The 20,191-nt window shown below is 54.8% G+C and overlaps 5 protein-coding genes across 5 annotated transcripts; 1 reads left to right on the forward strand and 4 right to left on the reverse strand.

The window, feature by feature from the left end:
- Positions 1 to 228: 228 nt before the first annotated feature.
- On the reverse strand, positions 229 to 2,097 carry J4E92_008777 (uncharacterized protein; the record flags this gene model as incomplete). The annotated part of the gene is made up of 2 exons (XM_051500128.1): positions 229 to 1,612; positions 1,661 to 2,097. 2 exons carry the CDS (start codon positions 2,095 to 2,097, stop codon positions 229 to 231), a joined length of 1,821 nt encoding a protein of 606 aa, XP_051349516.1.
- Positions 2,098 to 2,997: 900 nt separating this feature from the next.
- J4E92_008778 (uncharacterized protein) lies at positions 2,998 to 5,004 on the forward strand (the record flags this gene model as incomplete). Its single annotated transcript, XM_051500129.1, has 1 exon — positions 2,998 to 5,004. The coding sequence occupies one exon, from the start codon at positions 2,998 to 3,000 to the stop codon at positions 5,002 to 5,004; it is 2,007 nt and encodes a 668-aa protein (XP_051349517.1).
- Positions 5,005 to 11,502: 6,498 nt separating this feature from the next.
- Positions 11,503 to 13,100, reverse strand: J4E92_008779 (uncharacterized protein; the record flags this gene model as incomplete). The annotated part of the gene is made up of 2 exons (XM_051500130.1): positions 11,503 to 12,540; positions 13,095 to 13,100. The coding sequence occupies 2 exons, from the start codon at positions 13,098 to 13,100 to the stop codon at positions 11,503 to 11,505; spliced, it is 1,044 nt and encodes a 347-aa protein (XP_051349518.1).
- A 280-nt stretch (positions 13,101 to 13,380) lies between these two features.
- Positions 13,381 to 15,325, reverse strand: J4E92_008780 (uncharacterized protein; the record flags this gene model as incomplete). The annotated part of the gene is made up of 4 exons (XM_051500131.1): positions 13,381 to 14,816; positions 14,866 to 15,086; positions 15,134 to 15,203; positions 15,253 to 15,325. 4 exons carry the CDS (start codon positions 15,323 to 15,325, stop codon positions 13,381 to 13,383), a joined length of 1,800 nt encoding a protein of 599 aa, XP_051349519.1.
- Positions 15,326 to 16,809: 1,484 nt separating this feature from the next.
- Positions 16,810 to 18,346, reverse strand: J4E92_008781 (uncharacterized protein; the record flags this gene model as incomplete). Its single annotated transcript, XM_051500132.1, has 3 exons — positions 16,810 to 17,616; positions 17,664 to 17,803; positions 17,854 to 18,346. The coding sequence occupies 3 exons, from the start codon at positions 18,344 to 18,346 to the stop codon at positions 16,810 to 16,812; spliced, it is 1,440 nt and encodes a 479-aa protein (XP_051349520.1).
- Positions 18,347 to 20,191: the final 1,845 nt, after the last annotated feature.

Below are 20,191 nucleotides of genomic sequence, written 5' to 3' on the forward strand. Positions count from 1 at the left end.
AGCAACGGCGTGGTTTGCTCCGCTCAATTCCTCCACGTCTATTATCCAAATAATCCGCACCATGGTATCTTCAATCCCTGAAACGCCGTCCCCAAACAGCAAAATACCGAGCCCTTGCCCCGACCCCAAAACATCGAACCAATCCAGTCTTTAATCCCATTTCAACGCACCAGCCCGTCACCTCACCCAAGCTCCATCAAATCACCAACCCTCTCCCTATCCCCCATCCTACCTCTTCCTCCCCCCACTCCGACTCCTCGTCCTCTCCGTACTAACCGCAACGCTCAGCCCATTCGTACTCGGCCTCTCACTCTCCGTCTGCGCCTCCAACCCCTCACACCAAGCCCGTTCCTGCGCCTTCGTCGCCTGAACCCTACTCAGCGTCTTCTTAAGCGCGCCATACAAATGCTGATTATCGCTCGAATCCAAATCAACCCAAAAGCTATATATACTCAGTGACTGATGATTCATATTCTTGAACCTGCGTAGAATATACTGGCGCGCACTAAGTTCCGGATCCGATTCATTGCGTGTGTAATCCGGAAACAGTTTTTCCAGCGGTGCATACGCCATTTTGCTGACGAAGCGGGTGAAGTTGTTGAGGATGAGGATGATTGTGGAGTTTGCGAAGCCGGGGCGGTTGACCCATTGTTCGAAGCCTTCGAATTCGTGGACGAGGATGGATTCCGAGGGGCGCTCTGGGCTGGGTTTGTTGTAGAGGGAGACGTCGACGGTGAAGATGACGGCGGTGGCGTCTTCGAGTTGGTGGTACCAGCGCTCTTTGAAGTGTTGTGGGACGTAGCCTTTGATGTTGAAGAGGTGGATGTCGAGCTCGTCCCAGTCGAAGCGTGTTTCGTTGATGCCGCCGCCGGAGCGGGTTAGCCGGATTATGTCGGCTTCGCTGGGGACGTAGTCTTTTTCGGCTATGCGCGGCGCTTCTTGTGCGAAGTAGGGCGCGTACTGTGGGAAGTCGATTTCGAAGTTGCGGACGTAGAGTTTGGAGAATTCGGGACACGACCAGATTCTGGTGATGGCCTTGACGGCGTCGGACGATATGCCGTCCTCTCTGGCGTCCAGCTCGTGCAACAAGATCGCGAAGTCGTGGGTCAGTTCGGCAGAGAGTGTAACGCCGGTCTCTGTGAGTAAATTCGTGATCGACGATGTGAGCGATCTTACGACTTGGTAAACTGCGGGGCGGTACTTCAATCGTTCTTCCGTCTTATCATAACCTTCGGCGAACTGCACTTTCAGCTGATGCATTATCAGCTCTTTGCCACCCTGTGGGTTGCCTACAAGGACCAGCTTAGTCTCGTGCCGAAGGTTAGTAGCTTCTCTCTCCAAAGCACGATCTATTGCTTCGGACCGGTTGATTGCTGCCATATGCTCGTACTCTTCGTCGGATGGTGTGATCGTTCCATCGAAGTCGTTCCGCGCAATCTTCATGTGAAATAGTAGTCTCAGCCATTGGATGAATCGCGATAATTGCGCAAGGCTTGTAATGCAAGCGCCGTTCAATTTCGAGGATTGGGTGAGGGTCCTCAGATTTGCTGCATCTTCCTTCCTGATTTGACGGCTCTTATGAAGCAGGATCTTTCGCTGCGCTTGGGCGGTACTGACAGGCATTAGCATCAATTGTACGTAGGGTGGATTAGCAGTTTACCATTGACATGCCGCAAGTAACAAGTTCACGGCGTCATTCTGTCGTTGCGCAACCTGTTGCAATCGTTCCATGGATCTACTAGCGACGCTGTATTTTAGTTTGGAAGCGACATCGACAGCACCATGGTCCCGGTAGTCCAGACGCGCATTCAGGGCATCTACATGGCGTACCAGCAGCCCACAAGAATGCGCTAGCACGTCCAAGTCGGACACCAGTTGTGGATGGAGGTCGCTAATAGCATAATTGAGCCAGTCCAGGATGTTACCGAGACTAGACTTCAAGGCCGTTAGTTGCGCGATGAGGTTGATGGAAGAGCCATTGCTATCTCTCCAACGGTTGTGGATCTGTCGCAAGCCGTCGATGTCCTGTCGCAGCTGGTCGCGAATGGTGCCGATGGCGCTAATTAAGGCGAACACCCTTTTCTCATCGTCCGCCATGGCGCAGTAGCGTAGCGTCGCGTCGCGTTGCAGCAAAACAAATGTCGTGGATCGATTGGGCGGCGCCGGATTGCTGAACAAGTGTCTGACTGTCAGGAATCGTTTGCGACTGACGGCAACGCTCGCGAGACCCCGCGCATTTAGTCAGAAACAGCCAGGATTAAGGTTGGCACTTGCGGATGATTGTCACAAGACAGAACACAACAAGGAAGTCATCAGCGCCAGATCCGCGGAGGATGGAGACGGCCTGGTTATAGGGATGGCCCCAGGACCCGAGAAGATACCGCGAGCTTGGGGCGCGATGGGGCGGTCTGGCGAGAGTTGCACCGCGATCAACAGGGCGTGCTGACAGTGCGGGATTCCAACAACAACGGCTCGGCCTCGTCGCGAGAACGAGCCATCAGTCGCAGCCGTGATCTCAACGGTGCGATAGCGCGTTTTGATGCCAGGGGAAACGCGGCCAGCGGGTAGTGTGGCGGTCCCTAATAAGGATGCCGGCTAATTTGGGGCGCGGATGCCGAGCGGCGCAGTTCAATGTCAGGTACAAAACGATATCGTCTCCTGACTGCACAACCGCTTTGGGTTGAGCTGATGTCGTCCATATTAGGCGTGCAGTATACGAAGAAGAGTCACAAAGTGGCCTTGTTGTCGCCATGATCGATGACCCCTCAGACCTTTCGGCTCACATGTGGCTAGTGCAAACGCCACCAAGCGAGAACTCTGTCGTCATCGTCCGATGTGACACCTAGGCATTCACTTTTCCGCCCAGCAAACATGAGCCCTATAAACGCCACCATGCCAACTCTGCGATCGTTTTACTAAAATTGACACTCTGAATATCGGCATAACATCATTAGTCGTCGAAGCCTTGAGCAAAAAGCTAAGGGACGCGACTGCAGCATGGCGACTATCGACACTCTGCCGAATGAGATTCTCTCGTTGATAACGACTCATCTTGAACGACCGCGGGATTTACTCTACCTCTCTTTGGCAAACCGCCGGTTGAGCGAGTTCGCAAAGCTCGATGGATGGAAAGCTTTGCTCAGAGGCCGCTTTGGCCTGGGCGGTCTGGACGCGGATGCCTACAACGCCGTCCACGGTGTGACAACACTATGCCGGAACTGGGATCGAAGAGGCCTGATTGCGAGGTACCTAGAACCAACAGAAAAGACAATGAGCATGAATACCTGGCAAGCCGAAAGATGGAGGGGCCCGCAGGGTCAGACAATGGGCTATCAACCTAGCATTGACAGCTATGAAGAGATGTATGGATCGTGGGGAGAAAGAAAAGAAGTACTGGCGTGGTCTGCAGGTACGCAGATTGTAATGCGTACGAAAGAGACGGGTGCGAACATCGAGAAGATCAGACAACGCGAAGAGGGCCTCGACCAGGCGCTTGATCAAACGTGGAGGTATGACGCGTTCAGACACTTAAATACGTGGTTCACGTATAAGATCCCAGACAGCTCTGAAGGTCGCGACGACATCGTCAACTTGAAGTTGCTCCGTCCGCATCAACGGGATTTGGCCTCCGAAGATATCGTTTTTGGGACTGCATCAGGCCAGCTATCTCTACTCAGCGCCAGCCCTGATTTTGCAGAGACGCGGGTACAAAACTACAACACTAACCGTCCTGATGTCTTTGATGAAACCAGAAAACGAGCCATCGCTGATCTTTCGATATCGTCTTCGAGCACGCCATTGCTAGCTGCCGCACTTTCGGATACATCGCTAGCGATTTACCCAATCGATCGTTACAACTTCTCGGATCAAGCGATTAAGCCCTCTTCCGCAACAAAGGCAGTATTAGACGGAAAACCACAACGTAAAATATGGTCATGCGAGTTTGTATCCGATGATGCTGTCGCCGTTGGGTGGGGTCCCCACGCCGAACCTATCGAGGTCTACCACATTGGGCCCGAAGGCTTCTTATCCGAGCCTTTGCGTCGTTTCAATGTAGCCAACGAGAGCCTGGCGCATTCAAATCATACGGCGGTGTATTCAATACTCCCATTACCCAGCACATCACCGGGCCCATCCGAAGCAGGTCACACTTTCCTGTCTGGCGGTTACGATGGTATCGTTAGGCTGCATGACATGCGCTCACCAAGCGGCTTCGAACAGATCTTCTGGGACCCAACAAACGATTCGGCAGTCTACTCTCTTGCCGCACAAGGGCGAGAACGCTTCGTAGCAGGTGTAGCTTTACACAGCATGATCAAAGTGTTTGACTTGCGCTTATCAGGCTCGCACTCGTACCACGCCATCTCACTATCCGACAAAAAGCTCAAACCAACAAACAAAGCATTGTCGCGAGACTCAGCCACCAACACCATCATTGATGGGCTGAAGAGCCAGACTCCGATAGTGAGTGGCGGCTGGAACCTCTACCTGACTCCCCGCACCACTCCGTCACGCACGGCGTATCGCACCGACTACTCCCGCTTGCGAGGAGATTCACCCGTTTACAGTCTCTCGATCCCATCATCTACCTCACAGAACCTGTATGCCGGCCTCGAAGGCGTTGTCGAGAGTCTCACATTCCATGGCGTCGCGGATACCCACCCAGATCCCATGCTCTCCCAATCTCTTGTCCGCCACAGTGCTGGTGTAGTCGACGTCCGCGCTTCGTACAACTCGGATGGTGGCGCACTACATCTGGGCATGTATGAACAGGGTACCGAGGAGGGGTTAGGTATGCAGTTGTTGGTGCAGGACGGCGTGACGGACAAAGTGACTGGTAAAGAACGCAAGGATAAGGCGGCGGCTAAGAGTTTGGATGAACGCTGGCTCGACTTGAGAGATGAGCAGGGTAGGTGGTCTAGTGGTGAGATACCGCAAAGGGAGCCGCCGCGTGGACCGCGAAGTGGTGGTCAAGGGCGAAGAAGGGACGGAAGAGCACGTTGATAAGTGCAGTTAGGACGTGTTGTATTGTGGGGGCGATGCCATCGCCAATTGTCTAGCTAGACGAGTGTAACTGTGCTTGCTACCGCGTGTTCATCAAACCAACAGCTGTCCAACCCAGAAACTAACCCAATCCTTACGTACTCCCTTTCCCCATTGTTTGTGGGCTGCAGTAAAAGCGCGTCAAGATTGCCATCTTGTTCAGACCCCTTGTATAAACCGAAACAGATCACCGACTTCCATGCGATCTTATCTTGCAGCTCCTCATAGGTCAAAACACCATCAACGGGCGGGCATGGATCGAGAATGTCGAATCTGAATCCCGAGTCGAGATTTACGACAGCCCGTCTCGTGTAGCCGTCAGCTCCACATGTCGTTAACCGCATAACCATGTGATCGCCACGTACTACCCAGCCGCTGAGGGAAAGATATGCATACAGAACTGGTCCGTAAGGATTTGATGTGGCTGGCTGGACTTGGAAACTTTCCAAAGCACATATATATCGTGCTTTAGTGTAACGTCCTCCGGAATCTACACTGTGCACGTGTGAGCTCCACGAGAACGTGGGTCCCAGAATATCAACATTCACGGGGTATTTCCAACGTCTTGTAGCGGGACTTGTGTTAACATACCATCCCAGTTGATACACGATGCCATGTTGCCAAAGTCCCGCGATGTACTTTCCGGGCCACAACCGCTCCATGCATGCTGCCACCCCGGAGAGCGCGGGTAGTGAATCTTGTCCGTAAGTGAGTTGCATCTTGCTGTAGTCATACACTATCTCCATCCATTCCGACGCGAAACTTTCTGTCATCTCTGGGGCAGCTCGCAGGTCCGCAAACGTCCTATATGAACTGCTAATGCCCCGCGTCGTCGATTCCTTGTTGGCCGCGCCACACTCGCATTCTCGCGCATGCGCGCACTCAAAAAGGATCTCATCTGGCAGGAAATGGACCACTCGACGAGCCAGAAATCTCTCTTGCATGCACCAACCCCGTTGGAACAGCGTGTATTCGTGCTTCGTTAGGTAGCGATGGCAGTCGTGGCTTTCAATGAGTCTTGCACGCACTTCGCGGCCCTGCAGGCCATTTCGTGCGTATTCCATGACTAGAGGCTCCAATCTTTCGTGCAAAAACCCATCCTTGGAGTCCTCAGTCGCTGTGGCTGACAAGACTACATACGCGTTTGCGTAGATATCTGCCATAAGGGATGCCTCTTTCGCCCATTCTTCATCATCGTCTTGTACAATGCAAATCCGATCAATCCATATGTATTCCAGACCGAGTCCTCTAGCAACCTGAATGGCGTCTTGGAGAGTCTTTGGGAACTCTGAAGTCATCAGCTTCATGAACCGTGCTTCAACGTTTTCCTTCGTCGTCTCGGACTGCTTGCCTGGTCCCCAACGGTAGGAAAGCGCAGCAAATTTCACTGAGGATTCTGGTGAGCAGAGTCTATAAGACTTCCCGTCATGGCCACCAATGTCAATCAAGCGTGTAGGCCTAGACTCGTGTTTGGGTGAAGCATGCTGATGGGTATTGTCGCAACGATTCATCCACTCCTTCATGACACTCATCGAGGCTATCGAGTCCGCAGACTCGCAAACATCTTTCGCGCATCTGAAAGGGCTCACAAGAGCCTCTGACTCTGTCGCTTGTATCAGCCAGTCCTTCAAATTAAAATCAAGGACGAACCTTTCGAGTACAACTGAACATGAACTCTTTCGCAATCAGCCACTGAGTACCCACTGCTGTAGCATAGCTGGATATCGGTCTTAAGCCCTCGAGAACTCAAATCTATCGACTTCGCGTTTTTTGCAAAATGCTGCTGACATTTGCGTAGGATTCCGCAGAAGTCGCACTTTGCGTTCAGGTTCTCCACAAGAACAACACGGTAAGAGTACTCATTGTTGTGTTGGTGACACACGCTACAACTCAATTCGTATAAAGTATACACTTTGTCGGGGACCAGAGCAAGCTCGTTCGATCTTGCGATGATCTTCTTTTCAGTTTTGTCTGGATAAAGTCTCTCGGCGAGAGATCTGCCCAAGATTATTATGCATTATCAAAGCGTTTCAATCACCTTACAATAACTCTGAACGGCTTCGTGGAGACACCTCCATGTCTGACCGTTCCAAAGGTACTAGCCCCGAACCTGAAGAGTCGTCGCTGGAAGACGTCTCCGCATCTGAAAGCTCGTCGCTGGAAGCCATCGCCTCAAATGGAAGCTCGTCGCTGGAAGCCATCGCTGCCTTTGAAAGCTGGTCTATGGAAGACAGGAATAGAGAAGACGGCGACAACACTCAGCGCTGCTCTTTACGACTGTATACTCTCGTGAATAGTTTTACAGTGTAGTGTTGTGTGTCGAATCTGTTGTGCGTGTGCGTAGGCAGAGGAAGGAAGGCTGAACGGGTTCAGCTGACAGGTGACGCCCGCGGGCAGGTTGCACAGCCCATCCAGGCTTAGCCGAAAGCGGACTAGGTAGATACTCCCCACCGACGAGCAGGCAGAACAGCAAGTGCACATCGATAGTAATATAATTTGCAGACGATTACACTCGTAGTCACGTTATTTACGCATCAGGGTATCTCCTCTCTCCACTTCAATTCAATAGGTACTTAAGTACCGATCAAAAGCGTGATCGGTCAGCTGACGTCACGCCAGTCCGCCCCAAACATGTACCCTATTCCGTACTTTGCTAAACATTTCGTTGGTCTCTCAGCCGCAACCATACACGCTTCAGGATGACAGCCTTCCTTTCAACTCACTTTTGCTACCCCTTTTGACAAACGTCATCATCGTCGTTCCCATGAACCAGGTCTGACATTGGCAAGATAGCCCTCCATCTCATCCATCTCACCCAAATACCAGCAAGTAACGCAAGACCGCGTGGCCATGTGTCTCAGATATCGTGATGTGGTGCTACCAGCGTGGCAGTAGTCTTGGCGTAAGCTGTTTTCGCGGCTTCCGCGCGTGAACAATAGCCCGATGGAGTAAGATACTTCGTTTGAAGCGAACTGTGGAGACAGCTGAAGGTGGATTGTATCGTCGTGGTCATTTTCTGTGCGTGGTAGTTTGCCGGTTCAGTGGTGACGCGCGTTATCTTTGATCGGGGAAGAGACTTCGCGTTGACTGCGACGGAGGAAAACGTTTTGGCACGGTTTTGTCTGCAATTCTCGCACTAAGCGAGAGGCCGCGGGCTAAAATTCATGCGTTGTAGGCGTTCAGATGTGAACCAGCCGTCCAAAGTCCGAAGGATCGCATCCAAGCGCGTACTTCTAGGTGTTGGTCACGTCAGCTTACTTGCTGTCTCCACCCAAGCCATGCGGCAAAAGACGGGGAAAGAGGATCTCGAACCTCAATGTGGAGCAGTCCGCCGGCCCTGATGATACGGCGAGTACGAGTACGAGGTAGGCAGACTCACGTTGGGGTTGCCAGGCGCCTGGCTCTGGGATGCGTAGTTTGCGCCGTAGCCGTAGACATCTATGTTTGGCGGAAAGTCGCGTTGAAGATGCGAGGCTGAGGGTGCATGCGGGTGCTGAAACGATGGCTGTGCTGGATGGGTGTTGTATCTGTACATAGAGGGGCGAGTAGTCGCAGCTGCCTGCGCAGAGTAGTCTAAACTCGACATCCATGCTGGCGGCATGTTCCAAGGTATGCTCGCTGGTGGGGACGGAGAGTAGATGTGCGTATTCCAATGAGGTGGGTAAGAAGGATACGCTTGATCGACTGCGAGGTGATGAGGATCAAGGGATGCGACGGTAGCTGCCAGTATGGCTTCGTTCGCAACTGCGCTGCTTGCGCCGAAGACACGACTTGATGCCATCTGGTATGGTGATGAACTCGCGCCTGCAATGTCGTAGTCCGCGGAAAGAGAGCGCGGGTACACTTCGTGCTGCTCAGGCGAAGGTTCTGACTCCTGACGGCCTTCAGAGTCGTCCCTGATTAACTGCTGAAGGTATTGGAGCTTTCGTTTGCGCTTCTCTCCTACACCGAATGTCATTAGTTGTGGTCATCACGAGCGACGACCTGCGGGCTCACGTACGATAATTCCGTGAAGCTATCCTATTCTGTTGCTTTCGTATCTCGCTGTTGGGCTTCTTAGGCTTCTTCCCGGGCTCCTCACTCACTGCCGCTCGTTTTGGTCGCGCATCGGGTGTGGAAAGAAGTTGTGATGATGAAGTGGTAGGAGGAGAGTTCATGGCGCCAGCTAGTGTGTTCGGTAACCAGAACGATGGGATCAATATCGCCCGAAAGCGTTGGCGAAGGCTTGCTTTTGAGCCGCTGATCAGTTCCTAATTGCAAGACGGCAGGGTTACATCCAAGCCGTAAAGAGAGCTTAGCCTAGGCCCTACATCGACGTTGGATAGGTAGAGCCAGGCGACGGCTTCTGCTGCCGCGCTTTTCCTGGGCACTGCTGATTAAACACAACAAGAATAGCAACAGCCCCAATGGGCGGCGGAGGCAAGTAACGCACTTCACCACTCTGCTGCCGTCAACCATGGTCTTAACTTCGCCGCACGGCATTAGGATATGGTCATCCGAGATGCCAAATCTGAAGGGTCTCTTTTTCGAAGACTTAGTCATGGCTACCGGGAATGCTGTGCGACAGATGCGGATTGAGAGCCGCTTGGTCACTCAATCCCAAGATTACTTGTTTCCGCATTGGGCATACTGAGCGTACAGTATAGCCATGAGTGTTTGCGCTTGACGAAGAGCTGAATCATCGCGGAATCGCGATCCGATCTGACGTATGTACGGTGGATGCTAAGATGCACGAGAGCAGGCGGAGCAGGCGGTAGAGACATCCACCTCATCTCCACCGCCTGCACCATCACTCTCCGGAGAGGCTGAACCATATGAGAAGCTTCGTTTTGGCTGAGGCTTTCCAACAGAAGTTGACGCCAATGTGTCGAACAGTGTTGTTGGTATGTTGCGCTGTCCCTCATCTGCGCACCTACAACAGGAGGCGATTATAACTCGGACGCGCGCTTCGGCCCTCGCTCTGGAGATAAAATCCTTTATTGTGTCTCTCTAGACGGTTCTCGAAGCTTTGTAACGTCTCGCTGGCGCATTTGACGCGTCACCGCCACAGCTTCCGCCGGCAAGGCCAAACAAACCTCATTCCAGCAGCGCATGCGATATCAGGCGTGCGATGACGAGAGAATAGCTAGGTACTCCGCTAGCTAGCACACGAGGATGTTGAGCTGAGATGGTACTGTACCTGTGGCGTGTCAACATTGTAAGCTACTAACCAATAGAGGTAGGAGCTAAGGTGCTGCGTAAGCAGTCGTGAGACAAGGAATCTCACGCCGCCTTTTCGAAGGAAAGGGGCGAGCTGTGAATTATTCATAACTTACGATGAATTTACAATATTGTGTGTGGCGGTCGTCTGTCACGTTCAACTGCTGAGAGTGATGCCGGTGGTGGCGCGGAAGCAGATGGACGACTCACAACTTCCGAAATTCCTGTGCCCCCACCCAACCAGGTCCTCTCGAAGGAGAACTATCGTAAACACAGGAGCGATGCGACACCTGATTTGAGTCTATTTCGTCTGCTTTTCACAATGTCACTGCGCATGTGACAAGAGGCAGACGAGCCACTCGCGGCTTCCGAAATCACCCACAACCACCCAATTAGATCATCTCGGCTGAGAAGCATCGTCAATTTAAGAAGTTCCAAGGGTTGGCGATGTCTGTCACGTTACTCTAACGACTTTTTCTATGGCAGCTAACGTTACGTGACTTGCCAAGAAGAAACTGAGGGAAGCAGTCGTGGGCCTGTCTCGACGAAGAGAACAATGTGCCCATGATTCAAATCGAGTCCTGATATTGATTTGGGCTGGTCATGGAGGCTGTACTCTGATCAGTCGCGTGTTGTCGAGACGTAATGTAAGACGAGAGACCAGTATGTGAATGCGAGAGGAAGTTGTTCTTCTCTCAGTATAGGTTTCCTGCTGACGGATAGGCAAGATGCGATAACACGTGCTTACTTCGTCACACAAGACAGGACTGTGGAAGACAGAAGCTTTACTCAAGGTGTACGCTTTTGCTGATAACTGCGCGAGACGAGACAACACGAGTCTCTAGTCCAGCTCGCAAAAGCCTCTTTCCCTCGTGTGGTCAACATGGCAACCCAGAGTGCAATCTCGCCGCTGACAAAGACGCAAAACGCGACAACATAACGTCGCTCTTAGCCGGCAACCGGTAAAGCGCAACCTTTCATCGTATCATCAACACTGCAACCCAGCGTAAAGTCTCTTCGCTGGCAACGACGCAAGACGCGACAACATGCCGTTGCGCGAAGGCTCAAAGCCAGCAAAAAGGGCAACTTCCCATCACATCATCAACAGCGTTACACCCAAGAACATCTCAGATCACGCTCTTCAAAAAAGCACAACACAGAGCCACCACATCGACACCACTAATGCCTCTCCGGCATCTGATGCTGCCTCTTGAGATAACTCGCCTGCAACACTGGTCAGCACGCAACATCCTCACATCATCACGTTGTTTCAGAAATGCTCTCTCTCACCTCATCAAGTACAGCCTGTAGCCTGCCTTCTTCGGCGACAACGCGCTTGACGGTATCGCTCACGTTGCCTTCGAGACCGACGTTGCAGCCGCGAGGCAGCCATCGGAGTATGTGGAATGCGTTGGCGTATACGCTTGTCGCGCCGGTTACCCGTCCGTCGTCTGGTAGGCTGGCTTGGAGGATGATTTTGAAGGTCTTGAGACCCCAGCAGTAGCGCAGGCCTAGGCGGACGAGGTCGGCGAAGCCGTCGAGGATGTCGTGGTGGGAGGGTATGGTGAGGACGACGTGTTTGACGAGGCTGCGCGAGCGCTGGTGCAGTGTGGAGAGGGTGTGGATGCCGCTTGTGAGGCTGAGGGTGAAGACGTTGTCGCTGTATAGAACTTGACGCGCCTCCCTGTATATCAACTTGTTCAGCCGCAGGATCTCGGGGACGATGGGGTCGTCTAGCGGGATGCGCTCGGGACCCTGTCTGGGTCGATGGAAGGCGTAGCCGGGGCCGGGCAGTTCGTGACGGGGCATGTAGGGGGCGTAGAGGTTGTTTCGGCGCGGTGCTGCGAGAAGGTCGTCGCCGTCTTCGGGTTTCTCAGGCGCGCGGTCGGCATGCAGGAGGAGCGGCTCTTCGCGCACGAGCGCCATGTGGTAGATGTGGATGCGCAGTTCGGCGGGAAGCTTCATGAAGGGGAAGAAGTTTGCCGTTGCGGTCTCGGACGTCGCTGAGGTGTCGACTGGAGGCTCGAGTTGCGATTCGGTCAAGGTGCTGGGTTCTGGCGTGAGAAGACCACTACGCGCTCGCGAGGTCGATGCCACAGCAGCTTGAGGCTTGCTGCCGACCACATCGATCTCAACTGGGCCACGAGTACGAAGCTTCTTAGGCTCTGGCGCATGCGCTTCCACTTCCTCCTCTTGAATGGCACGCTTTCGGCCGCTCATGGCGGACACCGGGCGTGTTTGTCGGCGCATTGCCTCGTCTTCTGAAGTCATGTAGGCTCTTGGGTAGAACGATATGTCCTAAAGATGGCGATACTAGTAATCGTATTTGTTATGTCTGTATATCAAACGATGGCTGGCTGGCCGTGACGCGTCGAAGTCGCCAAGTACAGTAGCGTGAAGTCTGCTGGCCAAGCGTGAGGTCTAGACAATGCTAACAGGTGCGCGGCATTCGATAACAGCTGGGCTAAGAGAAGTGTCAAAAGTGAATACAATGGCAATAAACCAAAGCGGCGCAAACAATAGCCGGCAAGGAGGTTCGCGACACGGCAAGGTGCAGGTGGACTCGACGCGGAGGTGGATGATTGCGGGGTTGGATAGCGTGTAGAACGGCTGTGGGCCCAGCAAACGTCAGTGCGCATGAAGATTGCGTCACGTGTGCCCATTTTACAATAGCTTCGCGATTCACGGTGAGAGGCCGTAAATGGACAATAGGAAAAGGACGTTGCAGTCTCGTGTCAGTACCCGATAGCTTCCAAGTTTTCACTTCACGGAGAGGAGCGTGAAAAGAGAAGACTGATTAATGATTCCAGTCTCGATCTAAACATTTGCGCGGCACCACCGACGAGCTGCACCATCATGGGTTGAATAGTCTCATCAAGCTATCTACACTAGCCACCACTGACTCGTTGCGCTCGTCGCTCGCCTCTATGCAAACCGCAGTGGTCGGGGGAAATAATAATAAGGGAATCAAAATGACCACGCGTCCCCACCAGCCTCGTCCAAGCTCCTCTCTGCCTTGCCATTCGTGAATGCGGGTTTGGGCCTCTGAGGGAGAGGGGATCTAGGGCAGGCCTGAGTGCCACGCTCCAGCATCGAAGAATGACCCGAAGCGCAAGCGTTACCATCTGGACCAGCACACTATAAGTCTATTAGGTTATTGGCACCAGGCTGACGGGGTTGCTGCTGCTGCTGAGGCTGAGCACCGAATGGATTCGCGCTGCCGTAAGGGTTGGCGCCAAAGTTGCTCGCTGGGCCAGTTGCCGCAGGCATCATGCGGTTTTGCTGCGGCATGCCGGTGAACTGGGAGTTCAAGAACGGGTTGTTACCGGTAGCGTTGGCGTTGACCCGGTTCAAGCCCGCGCCAGCCGAGTTGACGAATGTTCCAGGAGCTGTGTGCTGAGCTGGGATACGCATGTTTCCGACGTTGCCGAAAGTGTCCTGACCTTCGCCTGTTGCGAGAAGCGCGTTGAGTCTGGCAGCGGTCGGGTCCATCTCTTTTTGCGGCGCCTGCGGCTGCTGCTGCTGCTGTGGTTGCGCTGCCGGTGCAGGAGAGAAGGATACCGGTGGGTTAAACGAGGTGTTGTTGAATTGGGTCTGGGTCTTCTGCTCGCTCAACGAGTTCAACGTCGGTTGCGTGAAGGTCTGAGTGGGCTGCGGTCGGTTGAAGGACTGAGCGAATGGGTTGTTGGAGCCAGTGGGCTGCGGCTTGAGCGACTCTTGAGTCTGGTTGCTTGCCCACGGGTTATGACTGCCGGGTTGGAGTGCATTCTGATCTTGCTGCGGTTGTTGCTGTTGCTGCTGACCCATGTCACCGAAGCCTCCACCTCCAAATTGACCATACGGGTTGTTGTTGAACGAGGTTTGCTGGGGTTGGATCGTGTGCTGGGGCTGCATGTATTGCTGCTGTTGCTGCTGAGCGCCGAACTGATCGAAGCCGGTAGGTTGTGGCATTTGGGGCTGCTGTTGGAAGCCACCGTAGCCGCCGAACCCATTCTGGAAGCCAGTTTGCTGAGGCTGCATGCCCGTGGGCTGTGAGTATGCGTTGTTGAGGAAGCCAGTGTTCTGAGGCTGCTGCTGGTTCTGGTCCATGAGGTTACCGAACCAGTCCACTTGGCCCTGCTGCTGGTACCCCTGGTTGTTGCCTGTGGGCTGGTAGGCATTCGGCTGTGCGGTGGTTTCGCCGAAAAGTAGGTCGGCGTTGGTCTGTTCGAGTTCCTTCCGGCGCAGCTCCTCCTCCTCCTTGCTCAGCTTGATGGCCTTTTCCAAGTCATCGTCGGTGTCTTCGACTCTGGCCCCACGTTCGCGGCGCTTCTTCTCCTCCTCTGCCTCGTTCTTGCTTGCCTCGAGCGCGAGTCTCAGCTCGAGATCTTCTTCTTCCGTTCTGCGGTTGCGACGCTGTTCGCCGTTGCGCGGGCGCGTGGCTCTCTCCCCGCCATCTGGACCGTGGTGGCCGCCACCGGGGTACTCTTCGATGCCCGTGACCCGCGACTTCCACGATTTCCTGTCGGCTCGCTCGGCGCGCAGGCGCTCTTCGTCGAGAATGAGCGAAGTCAGCTCTTTAGCTGCCATTCGCACTGCGATTGTCTTAGTAAGGCACGAATTCGTAAAGCAGGACGCGCTTACCGTTCTGGCCGACGTCGCGACCGTCCTCATCGGTGTGCTGGAACTCGCGCAGTGTCTTGATGATGTAGATGTTCTTGCGCGCCCACGTCACGACGAGCTCGGAGCCCTCGTGCAGACAGTAGTCGAGCACCTTCAGCGACTTGAGGACGTGGCGCCAGTTCTTGCCGCGGTCGTTCAGGCGCTTGTCGAGCATGTCCATGACCTGATAGAAGTCGGTCGAGCTGGGTAGCGGTCAGCATGGCTCGCGTAGCCTTCGCAGTCGTCATACCTATTGAAGGTGATTTGGGCGATCTCAGCCATGTCAGACCCGACCGGGCCCCATGGGTCGTTGCTGGTCGCTGCGATGGTCAGCTACGCCGTGCATGCAGCTCCTGGTGCACTCCATACCATTGCGGACCTTGACCTCGACCTGGCTGTACCCCTTGGTCACGTTCTTGACCGATCTCGCGATTTTACTCATGGTCGCGACGTAATTTCCGTCTCGCGGTGTGCGGTGTCGTTGGGTCGGAGCTGTCGGGAGGGAAGGGTCGCCAGAGGAGTGGCTGAGGTATAGCGCTGGGCGGATGACGTGCCACTAAGTAGACGGGCGCAAGCAATCAACAGCGCGGTTTGTCGTCGGAATTGATTGCCCAGCGATGGTGAGAGTAGCGAGATATGGCAGCGTGGGTTGTGGCAAGCTGGGGTAAAATGGACATGCAGGAGAGACGTGGATAGACGTAATGCGAGGCTGGTGCGATGACCGCCTGCATAGGACAGGGCCGAGCGACCGAATTCGAGGGTCAAAGCGCGGCGACGACGTCAATGCCGGGCACCACCAGCACCTTCACTTGAGGTCCAACATGGGCTTTGGTCTTGATATTGTGGCATTCACTCGTGCTAGATGCTTGGATATCCTTCTCTGTCGTGAAACAACTGTGCGAGCAGCACGCAACTATTGCGAATGAGCTGACGAGGCTTCTCTTGTCGCCTGGGCAGATCTTGGATGCAACGGGTAATGCTCGCAATGCGCTGAGCCCAATGAGGCGACTGTAGGGCAGCACACAGAATACGAAGGCGCTCGTCTCGAGCAACTTGTACGCTTAACTGGGATGCACCCTCAAGCATGTATTGTTGTCGAACTTTATCGTCAATTCAAAGTTCTGCGAACACCTTCAGGGTATTCAGGTACAGCCGAGCTCATTCACGTTCCTGCCATGCAAGACGGGAGCACAACATCTTTGTACCTACCATAATGGAAATGGCATAGCTTTTCACATATTACGCATCTCACTTGCATACCGTGGATTGAGTGTATTATAGAGATTTAAATTTTTGGCTCCGCTTGCGCAGAATAGTGGTGTAGTCTAAGAGGCGGATATAAGTCCTTCATTAAATACCAGTCTAGAGAGGTTTACCGGTGCATATGAAAAACAAGACAAAACGGAACAAGCCCGGACGCCCTTGCCCGTCTTGGTGTGTATGAGGCACGCCCAACGCCTGCCATCCCGTCTCGAGAGGGATGGACGAAAACCCATGAAAAACCGCCGCCAGATAACCACGACCCGGAGATGGGAAGACTTGCAACAAACAGATATGGGCAAGTCGAAAGAAACAGGAAAACTAACGCGCTCAATGACCCGCTAGCCCATAGGGATGCCAGTAAGAAAATTTTGTGGAACAGGGTATAGGTCCTGCCTGCCGAGAACACCAGAGTAAGGATCGCACCTCATACGAGGGAAAAACTGAACAGGTCTGCAGACTACATTGACCCAAAACCTTGCAAAGGAGGCGACCCAAAGTCAACGTAGGCTCCAGGCTGTTCAGCTTTTCCCTAGGTTTGCGTGATCGCATGTATTAGTTTTACAGTGGGGAAGATTAACCGTGACGCCGCGGTGGGGCTTGCTCAAGCGTTACGTCGGATGTATCTTCCAGGATCTGTGGGAGAACTGCGCCAGGGCCGCAACTCTATTGAACAGCAGGAGCCCACATTCCGTTGCCCATCTCGCGGTGGTTGGGATTGTAGTGGTCCGGCTCAGTGCTGTTGGGACGACGGATGTTGTTTTGCTGGTAGTACATGCCGTTTTGTGCTTGATACTGGGGCTCTGGGTAGACGTAGCCGTTGTCTTGGGCTCCAGGCGAGGGGAGAGCCTGTTGGCCCGGTGATTGCCAGCCCATGGCGGACATGTGAGGGCTGCCGTTGGCGCTGGTGGTGCCTCCGGACTGGTTGTGGTTTGCAGACGCAGGAGGCTCAAGAATCGGCGGTGGGCCGTAGGCGGTCGGGTGAGAGGTGATCGCTGGGCGAGAGCCGCTCACGTTGGATGTGTATGACTGAGCTGTGAGCGCAGGGGAGGCACGAGGGCTGGGCTGGGGCATCTCATGACGCATGTGAGGAGGGACGTTCATACCGCCCATGTAGGCGTAGTCGGAGCCCTGGCGGTGCAGGCCAGGCATGCCACCAGGAGGCATTCCCTGTGCGGGTGAAAGAGAGAGATTGCGGTCATTGGGCGAAGGAGTGCCGAGCGGCGACGCTGTCTCGGAATAGTCACCACCGTCGGAGCGACCGGTCCTGCTCGAGGCAGAGGCACGCGATGCGAGCGCAGCAGCAGTGGCGGCAGCGGCCTCTTCGACAGTGCCGGTGTGGTGGTTCTGGTGACGCGTCAAGGTAGTGCGACGCGTAAAAGTCTTCTGGCAGTCGGCGTAAGGGCACTTGTATGGGCGCTTGCCGGAGTGGATGCGACGGTGGCGGGCTAGCGAACTGGAGTCACTGAAAGGCTTTTCGATGTTAGTTGTGAATGCAGTGCAGAACAGAATTTTCGTACCTTTCCGCATCGCTCGCACATGTGCGGCTTCTCACCAGTGTGGACACGTTGGTGAACCGTGAGGGCGGAGCGCTGAATGAACTGCTTGCCGCAGTTGGGGTAGTCGCACACGTGAGGGCGGATACCGCTGTGGATACGTTCTGCATGCTGTCAGTGCTCTGCTTTTGATGTTGGGGCCAAAGCTTCTTACCATGACGTGCGAGGTCACTGCGTCGCGCGAAGCCTTTACCACAGGTCGAGCACGCGAAGGCCTTAGGTGGACCCGTGTCCGACGCGGGGCGCCCACCGTTGTGTTGGTGTTGCACCTGCGCGTCCGCCATCTGCTGCTGTTGCTGCGCGTACGCGTGCTCTGGCGGGTTGGGAATGTAATTACTGTTGTTGAGCATGGGCATGGGCGCCTGCATTTGCGAGGGCGAGGGGTAGCGCAGGCCGTTCATGTGCTGTTGGGGGATCGAGGGATACGAGGGGAGTTGCTGCTGCGGTTGTTGCGACGAGTAGCGCGACGAGTCTGACGGGTGCGGCGACACGCCACGCTCCGAGCCGTTCTCCGACTTGATGTGGCCGCCATTGAGGTAGCTGGGGGGCGCACCGAAGTGCTGGGGCTGCATTGCGTGTTGCATGGTGAGCGCTCCGTTTCCTAGGGATGCTGTTAATCTCTGGTTCAGAATCGTGTCCAACTCCATTCTCCGGTCGGCGGGATGCGCGTGACGGAAAGCGGCAAGGCACTGCAGGCCCGATGAGCAAGAGACGGGACGGTGCGCACCAAGTGAGGGTGAGAGCCTGTAAGGATGATGCAAATCAGGCGTCGGGCGAGGACGCAGCAGAGATGGGCGTGGGTGAGGGCGTCAGGTCGAGTCGTCGAGGGGCCGCGCGTAGGTCAATGCAGCGGATGCACTACTGGAGATGGCGATGTCAGTTGCGAGGTTGAGCGGGCGTCGTGGCAGCAGCGTCAAGGTAAAGGGTGAAAGAAGGGCGCGCCAGAAATTGTCGGTCTGGCAGTCACGCTGGCCACGTCGGAGCAGGAGAAAAGGGGAGTGGAGCGGTGAGAAGGACCTGCAGCGGGAATGCGCGGGCTGCACGGGGCGAAAGGGAATCGTGCAAAGCGGGAGTACGTACCTGAGATAGATATAGACGCGCGAGAGGGCAGGGCAGGGGATGGCGGTGATGGAGGGCGTGGTGTTGGAGAGTCTGCAGGTACTTCTTTCCTCGTTGCGCGTAGTTGCCCAGAAAGTCGTAGGGGCGCTAGAGCAGATTCGGCCTTGGGCGGATCGTCCTAGGCGCTAGTCGACAAAAAGGGACCACGATGTGCAGGCAGCGTCGCTGTCAAAGCGTCTGAAGCCCACCACACTGACACTGCGGTTTATGTAGACGAACGGCTATGCAGACACACGAAACTGCGCGTCTCACCGCAAGCAAACTGAAGAGTGGCGGGGGCGGCGCGGCGGTTCTGGTCCTCTGGCGTCTGGCTGTCCACCTAGACAATGTGGTGACGTGACGTACAAGACACTTTGGGCCGGAGTGCTGATTAGATTGCTTCCGCCCAACAAGAGGGTCGGTATGGTCGGTAACTTTGTCGTGGACTGATGGGGGCGCTGGTCGATCGTGTTCCTCCCTAGGGCCGGCAAAAGAAAAGGTGAATCGTGGCTGCAGCAAAATCAGTTCTGCTCGCTGACTGTGTCTGAGGCTCTAGGTGATTGGTCCTAGCAGTCTGGAGATGTGGTGCGTGTAGAGGGAACGGGCAAGCATTCTTCTGACAGCATGGAGCAGGGCACGTTCAAATACACTCGATCAATGCATCGCAGCGCATCCAGCTGTGGAGCAGCCCTATCCTTGCGTTCATCTCGCGCTCGCGACACTACAGCTTCACCATGACCTTTCCTGTTAGCATGCCGCTGCTAGCTGTCAAGGAGCTGGGGCAGTCCTGCGACCTTGTTTGAGGCGTATGTGGCGCTTTTGTGCACAGATGAGGATCCACAAGCCGACGGTAGTCTCCAACGCCCATGTTGGACCTTACCACGCGACTGGAGTTGATGATGCATCGTGACTTGACAAGCAGCATAGAGTTGCGGCTCCGGCGTTACATGCGGTCGCCACGATACCTCACCCTCCCCTTTCCACTACCGCGCAGATTGGGTCGCAACACCAGGTGCAGCGATTCAGCGGTTCCTGGAGGCTGCTGGGATGTGGGAGCATGGGCCAGATTTGGAAGGCACATAGAAGGCCGCTAGAAGGGAGGGAAGGCACGGTGCATAGCACTTGCTTAGAACGTGCAGCAGGCGACAAGAAGCCACCAGGGGGCCAAAGCACCAGCCGGGTTTGAGACAGCGAAAAAGAAGCATAACGACTGAATAACCAACGTATTGCCTTTGCAGTCCCGCCGCCTATTGGGCCACGCTTGTCCATTTTGTGGAGGTTGGAGACTTGTGAGACACCCGGAGACGCCCCTGACCGCCGCCGAGTCAATCATTCAGGGCGCGAACGCCAGGTCTGCGTGGTCTACACCGCCACCACGAGGCCGTATCCAACGT

The sequence above is a fragment of the Alternaria infectoria genome, assembly GCF_024043175.1.
Source record: "Alternaria infectoria strain BMP 0036 chromosome Unknown scaffold_19, whole genome shotgun sequence".
In the NCBI taxonomy this organism is placed as follows: domain Eukaryota; kingdom Fungi; phylum Ascomycota; class Dothideomycetes; order Pleosporales; family Pleosporaceae; genus Alternaria; species Alternaria infectoria.